We start from the raw sequence: 10,952 nt of genomic DNA, 5'->3' as shown, positions 1-10,952 counted from the left end.
TCCTTTCCTCCCTCCCTCCCCGCCTCCCGCAGGAGCCGACACGCCGCGGCGCCGCCCTGCCCTCGCAGCCGCTCTGCCTCCCGCCCGCGGCGGGGTCAGCCCTCCGCCGGGCTGCAGAGCTCGTTGTGCAGAGGGCTGCGGGAAAAGACATGGAAGCGCCCACGCTTCGCCGAGCACGGGAAACGGCTTTCTGAAACCCACGTCCTGCCCGGTTACTTCCACTTGGACGACATGAGCTGCAGCTCAGAATAAGGCGGAAAGTTCTTCACCGAACCGAGGGAGGAAAGATGGAAGTAAGCAAGCCTGGCGCTTACCTGGTCTGCTGCGAACAACGTGCTGCATGATTACAACAGCGGTGGGAAGAGAGGAGCGAGCTCCTGGAGATGAACCCCACCACACACAGTGCTTCTCTGAAGCTCTGAGGAGGAGCAGAAGCACATCTGCAACAGTGCTGGAAGTTTTTAAACGTTGCCCTGAAAACACCCGAGAAAGCTGCACATCACAGCAATTGAGGCTTGTATTTCTGATATACCATTATAATGGTAAGCTCTAACTGCTCCACTGAGGACTCCTTTAAATACACTTTATATGGCTGTGTCTTTAGCATGGTATTTGTTCTCGGCCTCATAGCCAACTGCGTTGCTATCTACATTTTTACTTTTACATTGAAAGTGCGGAACGAGACTACGACGTACATGCTGAATTTGGCAATATCGGATCTGCTGTTCGTGTTTACGTTGCCCTTCAGGATTTATTACTTCGTGGTAAGGAACTGGCCCTTCGGAGACGTTCTGTGCAAGATCTCCGTCACGCTGTTCTACACCAACATGTACGGGAGCATTCTGTTCCTGACCTGCATCAGCGTGGATCGCTTCCTAGCGATAGTGCACCCTTTTCGCTCTAAGACTCTTCGCACCAAAAGGAACGCCAGGATTGTGTGTGTGGCGGTGTGGATCACGGTGCTGGCAGGAAGCACGCCGGCGAGCTTCTTCCAGTCCACAAACCGCCAAAACAACACAGAACAAAGAACGTGCTTTGAAAACTTCCCTGAGTCCACCTGGAAGACCTACCTGTCCAGGATCGTTATCTTCATTGAAATCGTGGGTTTTTTTATTCCCCTCATCTTGAACGTCACCTGTTCTACCATGGTCTTACGGACTTTGAACAAACCGCTTACATTAAGTCGGAATAAATTAAGCAAGAAAAAGGTACTCAAAATGATTTTTGTCCACTTGGTGATATTCTGCTTCTGTTTTGTGCCTTATAACATCACCTTGATACTTTACTCTCTGATGAGAACCCAGACGTGGATTAATTGCTCGGTGGTGACTGCGGTTAGGACTATGTACCCTGTCACCCTGTGCATCGCCGTTTCAAACTGCTGTTTTGATCCTATAGTGTATTATTTCACCTCAGATACAATCCAAAATTCGATAAAAAACAACAGGTTCACCAGAACACGTGATAACAGGTTCTCTGAAATGCCACTGTCAGAAAACTTTCTGCAACACAGCTTTCAGACCATAAAAATGAAAATATTTGATAGTGACTCTCCAAGATAAACTGTATTAGGAGACTGTTGGGACTAAACTGGAATTAGAAGCCTGCACATTTCTTCAGCTGTGAAAATATATTCTGATCTGTAAACGTTACTTCTTCATATTAGAAAATGTTTATGATAAGACTGTAAAAGTGTTAACAGTACACAGAGAAAGTATTTTAAGAATTTCTATCAGATGTCTGTTTTAACTCGTTTTTATATTAAAAAAAAAAACAACAACCTTTTGGTTTCAGCCTCAGTTACGAAAGTCCAAAGACTGGTTTGTCAAGTCAGAGAAATGGAAAATATTGTTTTTTCCAAAATTAAAACTGCTTTTTTAAAACAATCACATCAATTCCCAAGTTACTGAAGACAGGGGGGCGAAAGTGATTGGCTTATACTACAGACTCCAGTTACTGATCATATTGGTCATGTAAGTTCAGCTGGCATGCCTGCTTCTGAATCTCCTCTTTCCCTCTCCCTCCCTCGCTCCTAACCCCTTTTTCTCCCTGCGGCTTCCTCCCTCATTACGTTTGTGAGGAGCTTCAGTCGTCGTGCTACAAGATCTTAATTTCTCCCATACTTGCCCTCCACTTTCCATAAGCAGTAAATTATGGACCCACTGCTGTTCCCATAAAAACAGTAGGTATCTTCCCCTCCACTAACATCCCTTTTCTGCACAGCTACAAACCACTCTTTTTCCCGCATTATCTAAATTAACATGCCTACTTTAACCCCAATAACACTTATTCTCAACACATCCAGCTTTATACTACTGTTTCTGTTTCAAAACTAGAAAGAAAGACTGTTCTGTTCTTCCACTTATCTGATAGAAATATTCTTCCTCCACAAGCCTTGTCCTCATAAAGAAATTAAATCTTCAGGTAGTTTAGGGCTTCTGGAAACATGTCAGAAAAACTGGTTTTTCTTCTCGTCTCTGTCTCAGATGTCTGTGCAATTATAACTACAGGAATCTCTGATGACTGAAGCTTTAGGTACAATACAAGCTTATTAAACTCTTCTGTAAAAAGTTCTTCAAGTTTTAAGCAAAATAACATCCTCCAAGTAAGGTAATTCAATCTCTAAGGAGTTTGTTACTAGAAAAAATATGACCTTTGGTAACTAAAAATAAGTATATGCATCAGCCAAAGTATTTCTTTCAAGAAACTATTTAGTTTCTCAAAGCAACTCAAGCACAGCAGTGTTCAGAATGAACTTTCTCTCTCTCTCTCTCTCTCTATTTCTGTCTGAGAAAACTTTGATTTTTAACATTTTAGCATTTAAAATCTGAAATGCTATTCTCTTGCAAACGTTACAGAGCATAAAAATAAATTACTTGAGGCTGTGCACCGGCAAAATTAATCGAGACGCTTTGAAAAGTCGAAGCCAATGTAAAGAGAGAAGTCTATTTATAATGTTACAAACAGCAGTGTGTACACAGGAGCGTTTTAAAATGTCCTGCTACGTACATTTCCTGGCTATTAAAACATTATGTACATTTTCCTCAAAATTAATTTAACATCCCTGTAACATTCAATAAATACTTAAAAGGTAGAAGTAAGTGTTGGGTTTTCCTCCCCAAGGACAATGGAGTGAAAAAGCAAATTAAATTAGGTTGTCGATTTAGGGCAGTCAGTTGCAACACAGCTACAGTACTACTAAATGCACAGACACAATACTCTAATTGAGGCACTTTTCAGGGCAGTATCTCAGTGTCTCAGTGCAGGCCAAAACGCATACTGGGCTATCACAGTACATTATAGATATACTTTATATGCAGTGTTTTGGCATGATTATCTTAAGTAAGTTGTACATTGAATTTCTAATTCAGCAGTATTGATTACTTGTAGTATGAGTACCTCAAGTTTTCCAGTTGTAGTCATTCTCCATGTCTGGTGAAAGGAAAATTCAAATACTGTGAGCTAAACTACAGATATAAGCATATAAATCTAGACTAACAGTTGGAGATGCTTGGGCAATGCTCTTTGTTGGGAAATCTTAATCTCCTGATTTATCTTCTAGAAAAAAATGCATGAGAAAAAACACTGCAAGTAGAAAACTTCTATGTTTCTTACACAAGAAGTCACTGAGAAGCCCAAAGTTCAGAAATCAGATACAGATCCGTAATGTCTTGAAGAGCCTGTTTAGTATTAGGAATGACTGGAGAAACAAACAAACAAAAAAAAAAACTTTGCTACTGGTATTTGTAGTCAGTTACGTTCTTCATGTAGAAGAGGAACATCTGAAATTTAGAGTATCTGTTACTTGAGAAATTCCTGATCTGACCAACTCAGAACATAGGGAGCAAAATCTGTATTCCCCCCACAAAAGCTGATATAAGACTATGCTCCCAGCTGGTCAGGATTGAATGCAGTTCTCCTCCCTTTCCAGTTCTGTAGGAAGATTATCCTAGAGAGCAGTGGATAGAGCAACATTCCATGGGTACTTTCCTGAACAGCTGCACCCCTTCGGTCTAATCCTGCCTTTGATATCAACTCTGCTGGTAGGAGCTCGTGCCAAAATTTAAATCTAGATGAGGAGTTAATCTCCTAAGTGATGCCAAGACATCCCAATAAAAAATGGCTTACACTGACAGAGCTCCCGAGTATCTGATAACACACTGCGTGCAGCACTTCCTAAAAGTGCTGTATTTTTACTGGAATGGTTACACGGCGGGGTTTCGGAGTCCATTTTTAGGACCACATCATGCAGATTTGTTCTTTGTATTTTAGTTTCTTCATATACAGAGTGCAGATACTGCCCACTTCCCACAAAAATAAAAGCAATTAAAGTTTAGTCAACTCCTTTTTCGATCAAAGACAAAAGAGGCAGCAGTTTCTAACTAGACAATAAACCAAAAGAAAAGGGGAAAAATATCAAAAATAACATTTGGCATATAGTTACTTCAACAACAAAATATTTTCCATCTAAAACTTTTTATATATTTTTTCTGTATTTCAACTTTAGCCAACTTTAACATCTGCAGCATTCTGCAGCAAAAGGTTTGTGTTAGGTATATGTAGTGAGAAGCCATTCTGCAGCAGGTTTGTGTTGGGTGTTGTGGTAGGTAACAAAGCAAAACAAAACCACCACCTTCTGATTTAAATTCACTGTTTTCAGTACTACCTCCTCGTTTCTTTTGGAAAAGGCAAGGAGCATTTGATTGCCAGACAGTCTTTCTGTATCACACCTGATTATTATATACTCCTGTATCATTTCTAGCAAATGGCAAGTGATTTTCCAGTTGCAACTGCAAACAGCATTCTAACCAGAGATGAGATTTTAGGAATTACATTAAGACAGTGAACCCAGAGGTAATTTCAGAAATCCCACCTGACCATGGTAAATCCTGGCATTATTTATTCTTCCAAGTTAATTTTTCAGTTTTGTCAATGACGAGCAGTGCCTTCATATTTTTCCAACAGCAAATATATTATAAGATTCTGAAACCTGGGCAGACTTGTAAGTCCTGACAATTTCCTTTAAGCATCACTGACAAAACGCAGTATACATTTCAAAGCTAATGCAAAATTTAAATTTAAAAAAATATATATATTCAAATCAAATGCCTGGCCTGTACTTCTTATCCAGTTATCAGTGCTGAAAACATTAAGTATAAAAACAATTGACAATCACGGAATTAGTGTGCGTTCAGAACACAACAGAGCTCGTTAAAGATGGATGTAAATCTAGAAAGCCATGCCAACAGTGTAACACTTCTGCAAGAAGTGGTATGGAGGAGTTTGCTCTTGTCCTCCAATTCTGCTTTGGCACTGAAGTGCTCTGCAGCCTTTTGCATTTATCATCTCCCTCCATCTCCTGCTTCCTTCTACAGCTGCTTACAAAATAAGCCCAGTCTTTCCTTCAAGAAAACTAAAATTATCACAAAACATATAAATACACAGCATCTGTTTTTCTATAAAACTTATCATTTTGTTGGAAAATTAAAGTGCAGGGCTGAGACTTAAAATCCTTTTCTCTATTAAGTGAGCAGTCTTCCTGCTCCAGTTAGAACAAAACTAGAAGAATTATTAAGAATTCTTTGTTTGAATATGAAAAAGTGAAGCACGAGGAGTAACAAAGAAAAGCCTTCAGCAAAAAGTTCCCAGCTTTATATTAAGAGGCAGTTCTTCACAAGAATAACTTCCCACACACGCGGCTCTAAGATGTGCCCTACCCTCATCTTTTTCAAACAGCCAGTTGATGCCTTAAAGAAAAAACATCTGAAAGACACCATTAATGGGAGGCACCAGGAATTAATGCCATTATCTTGGGAAAATAATATCAAGTCTGCTTCACATGAAAACAACTGCAGCTTTTCAGATGTGTTTTGCTAAAAATGCTTCTTTATGAAAGGATGTACATATCATTATTTGAAGTCTTCCTCCTGTAAAGCTATGCCACATTAGATCTACTGATTCTCTGTCCTGGTAGGATATTTATAAAAGCAACTACTGATGTAATAATAAACCGTGGAGAAAAAAAACAACCAAAAAGCCCTCCTGCTTGCTAAGGAGTGGGCTAATTCACCATTCACCACAGCACTGAGAGCTACACTGGACTGAAGTTACAATCATTTACAATAAAAACCTTTGGTGTTTTTATCAAGTAATGAAGAAAGTACTTGTAGCACCACAGGTGTCTCTTAACAGAGGAATTAGGTAGCAAAACACAATAAATTGAGTGTAATGTATAGATAAATCTGCATTTTCAACCACAATAAAATTATCTGTAAGAAAACCAAATTCAGCAGCTTTTTATTGGCTTGTTTACACAAGTTTCTTTCACATGTCAAAAGTGCTATCTGCCGCATGCTCATAGCCTGTTTCACAAGCTTCTATTAAGTGTTAAGTGCATTAAAAAATACCCTATCAAGAAAACAAACAAACAAACAACAACAAAAGTTTGTTCTGTCTAGATAAGATCTGCAAGTTCCTTTGGGCTACTCAAAGCTGGTCTGCAAGGAAGAACTAGCAGACAGATCACAGAATCACAGAATGGCCAGGGTTGGAAGGGACCCCAAGGATCATGAATCTCCAACCCCCTGCCACATGCAGGGCCACCAACCTCCACATTTAATACTGGACCAGGCTGCCCAGGGCCCCATCCAACCTGGCCTTGAACACCTCCAGGGACGGGGCATCCACAACCTCTCTGGGCAGCCTGTTCCAGCACCTCACCACTCACATAGTAAAGAAATATACCATGGATACAGCATGCCACATGCAAGCTAACTCCCAAACTGGGTGAGCAGGGTGACAGCAGGTCGGGGACTTCCCTGAGCCAAGTTCAGACAAGATATGGTTTTAACTGAGCCTGAAGTCTCTGTATAGGGATTGAATCTACAGGTCCAGATGTTATCTCTAAAGCACAACTGAACCACAGGTTGTTCTCTCACCCAGTCTGACCAGCAAACCCCATCTGACCAAAAAACTTCAACAAAACACAGGCAAATCACCTTCTTGGAGGACTGGGACTGCGAACACTATGCATGCTCAACAGGTGTAAGCAGAGTGGGATCCTCATCACAGAAAAAGACTTCGTATTATTGGAAAATTACTGTAAGGTGAACACAATGATACAGATGCATAACAAATACCAGATATTTACACAGCATAGAAGAGGTAAGAGGTTTGGCCTACAAAAAAACAACAAACAGAACACACCATTCATATGTGTATGCAATAACTTATACAAAAGACAACAAATGGAAAGAAAAAACCTCTTTCTAACGACGTGGTAATTTGAGTTTGACGAGATAGTATCAGCCCCTTGAAAACTTGAAAACTGAGCATAAAGCTGGAAAAAAACACATTCAAATGTGTTATTTGGTACCTTCTTTGCTTACTAATGAAAACAAAAACTATCTTCCATAGAAAAGTGAACTATGGAATAGCTCAAATAACTCAGAAATAAGGATGGAAAGAGCAATGTAAGCTTCTGATAACTATAGAGGACCGTGACTCACATAAAACATGCAAGCCAAGAAAATCTCTGTTCTACCAAATGACAAAACATTTACAAAACTACAAAGATTGAGAGCATAAGCCTACCCAAGTTGGGAGCAGCAGGGACGCAGCTGCAGAATTTAATCTGTGTATTATTTACTTTTGCATTCTATGTGACAGTACCATTAAATTTCCCCCAATTCAGCCAGAGTTTACAAAATTAAACAACTGTAAGCACTGCTCTGAATTTTTGTATTTTTCCTCATGGGCAACCTTTAAAAATGTCAACAAAATCACAGAATTTCAAGGGTTGGAAGGGACCTCAAGAGATCAAGTCCACCCCCCTGCTAAAGCAGGTACCCTAGAATAGGTCACACAGGTAGACATCCAGATGGACGTGCAAGTCATTGCAGTGCAGATACTGCAGTGCTGCAGAATGAAGTTCACACTACCTGAAGTTCATACTACCTAGAAAGAGAGTAGAACTGAAAATTGGAGTCCTATAGGTATGGTATGGTCACCAAAATACTGAACAATACTGAAACTGAAAAGCAGTGATTCCCAAAAAGTTATTTCACTTTTTCTAGTTAAAACATTACTAGTAATCGGGACAACTTAAGGGGGAAAAAGAAAAACACAAAAACAAAACCATTAAAAAGCACAGTATGATGCTAACCAAGTCTTACTTCTCTGGCTAAAACTGCACAGGGATCAGAACAGTATGTCTAGATATTGCAATCAACCTAGCTGCAAGCTGCACAGGGCACAAAACTCAGCTTGCTACTGCAGCTGCAGTTGAGTCAGACTGTCACCTAGCTCCTGCTTCTGCAGCCACCAAGTTACGGTCTGCAGCTCATTTAGCTGCACATGGTTTTCATAAAGGGAAACCACAAGCATCGATGCGAAATGCATCTTCTACACTTTAAAGCAGTGGATGAAGCAGAGAAAAACTGAAATCTATATTCAGGAACAAGCATTCAAACTTCAGAGAATGAGAACGTTGCATAGCTGCTATGTCTTAGGTAATCCCTTTGGCCATGTTTGTACTTGAATCTAAATTGCATCTTAAGGGTTGGGCTGCCTTGGTTTTACTGCAAACAGATAAATCCAATAACATGGTTCTAGCATAACCAACACTTCACGACCTAGTGAGCACTTCATACCCTTTTTAAGTGTCTGCCAAGGATTAAGCATGTTACCAATATGGACAAATACAGGAAATGCAAGACCTCAGCTTTAGGTGTTCTGGTTTCTATTCCAGTAGCCTAGAGGATTTAGCTGGATGGGAACACCCAAGCATGCATAACAGCTTGAGTCATCCTCACGATACATAGGAGTGGCAAAACAGATTTTAAAAGTGATGGTGGAGTGAAGATTACCATTCAGCAGTCTTCCTGGTTTTTCAGTGTGCCTTCAGCAGGTTTCAAGCCTCTAAAAGCACAGTATTGTTTCTATAAAAGACAACTCTAGATTGCTAGAAAGGTGAGAAAAATCATTTTTATATATGCATAGGTATATTACACAGTTATTAAAGATTTTATATATCTGCTTAAGCTAAAAAAAGCACATAATATGGTATATACACACAGAAAAAGCAGCCATCTCAGTTCTAAGAATATGCCCACATATCATAAAGGCAGGAATTCAAAAGCTAGAGTTTTGTTTGAACCCTGTAATCCAGCTTTTTAGCTCCATTTGTCACAACTGAAGTGTCAGAGCTAATTTTTAACCTTAAAAATAAAAATAAGTACATGCAGCACAACCAATATGATTCGTTAGTACTATCATGCCAACCAGCAGTGATGTCTCTCTGATCACACACACTTCTAGAACACACGCATGATGCAACAAATATATTTAGTTTGTACAGACAGGAAGCCTCAAATCAACTCTCAGTTCCTTCTTTAAGGTTAAAGCTGCAGCCTCCTAACATAACTCCTTAGAAAGGATCATGAGAAGCATGTGGGATGGCGTCACTTGGTGGCACTTAGCACAGTTTTCAATCTTTAAGAAAAACCCTCAAAAATTCAAAGTTAGAAATCACTGTCTGTTACAGCGTCCACAGTGAGACAGGGTATTTCAGGTACCTAAAATCCATAAGCTCACAACAGATCGTTTCTGTGGATATTACCAATCTGATGCCTGCTATTCATTAGGTGCCTTACCTTTACACACCAGTACAGCTCCCTAAGTAAATCATCTCCTGCCAGTGAGGAGCTGTCATTCTGGATAAGCCAAGCATTTTTGCGTCTACAGCACCAACCAGGTATTCCCACATCTAAAGTCTTTGAAAAGTAAAATGTAGACATGAGAAAGAGTATGTCTGACATAGATTGGATTTGCTGAAAAAAAGGCCAAGTGCTGTGAAGGAACACGTCCAGTTCTTGGAACTGAAGGAGATACAATGTGAGAATGTGTGACTCAGTGCCAACGCTGAGGTCACTCGTGTGGTTGAATCCACGACTACCTTTGTAGTCGCTCACATAACGAGCCAGGGCCTGTCCTAAAGCCTCGAGGGCAAGCAGCAAAGCACAGCTTTCACCCACACAGTTGAAGCTTCCTCACCCATTAATCCATCCCAGCAGTAGAAAATAGTCTGTGATCTGCATCATGCCCTGCACCTTGCCTGGGCATTGTCCAGAATAGTGCTGACAAAGCCATAAGGAGCCAGGGAACGAGTCACCAGCAGAACTGCAGATGGCTGCCAGGCAGTGCTCAAGCCTGAACCAGAGCCTCTTTCAGGCTGTCGATAGAGATGCAGCCTCAAACTCCCTCCCTCACCATTTGGCCTTGCTTGGCTGCCCATCAGAAAGGTTTTAAGGTCACTCTACTAATTCAACAGCATGTGATTCATCCAGTAACCTTTCATCCAAATTGTTGATGGTATTGGCCACTCCTATTTCTCCTTCCAATTTTAATAGGAATGACTTAAGATACTTAAGTCAAAGAGAGGACTTCTTAACTGCATGTAGACATCTTCCTCCAGAAGTAGAGATATAAGACTTCAGACAAACCTAACAGAAAAGACTGCTGAGAAGGTGCCACCAGATAATTAGCTAACCTCCATTTCTAGATGTTCAGTTCCTCCTTACAAGGAGCACGGAAATCTAACTGGAAACTGTATGCTGCATCTAAGAAACCAAGCACTGGAGTATGGGGAGCACCACAATAACCCTGTCCTTGTGGAATCAAACACTAGGGGCTGCATAGTCAAGCTTATCCTCTACTAAATACTAATGGGTACTTAACCTGTACTTCCTTGCAGCTTCATCTCAACCTGGATTTGTCTAACAGTGTTTAAATAAATCTTAGACATGCTTGTTTAATGTTTGTCTCCATACTGCATGATCAAAGTAGCTCTGCTGTTATTCCAGCTCAGGGAGTGTGTCATATTTATGACACAAATATATTCTCTGGGAATATGCTGTTTTCTTCAGGAAGGTAATTCTTACAAAATGAGCTGC

At 40.4% G+C, this 10,952-nt stretch overlaps 1 protein-coding gene across 1 annotated transcript; it reads left to right on the top strand.

Annotated features, from left to right (window-relative positions):
• Positions 1-24: 24 nt before the first annotated feature.
• Positions 25-6,283, top strand: LPAR6 (lysophosphatidic acid receptor 6). Its single transcript, XM_010728817.3, is given in 2 exon segments — positions 25-1,416; positions 1,419-6,283. Coding segments are annotated over 2 exon segments (924 nt in total). The 5' UTR covers positions 25-539; the 3' UTR covers positions 1,466-6,283.
• Positions 6,284-10,952: the final 4,669 nt, after the last annotated feature.

The sequence above is a fragment of the Meleagris gallopavo genome, chromosome 1 (genome assembly GCF_000146605.3).
Source record: "Meleagris gallopavo isolate NT-WF06-2002-E0010 breed Aviagen turkey brand Nicholas breeding stock chromosome 1, Turkey_5.1, whole genome shotgun sequence".
NCBI lineage: Eukaryota > Metazoa > Chordata > Aves > Galliformes > Phasianidae > Meleagris > Meleagris gallopavo.
This window is presented reverse-complemented; position numbering and strand designations above follow the sequence as displayed.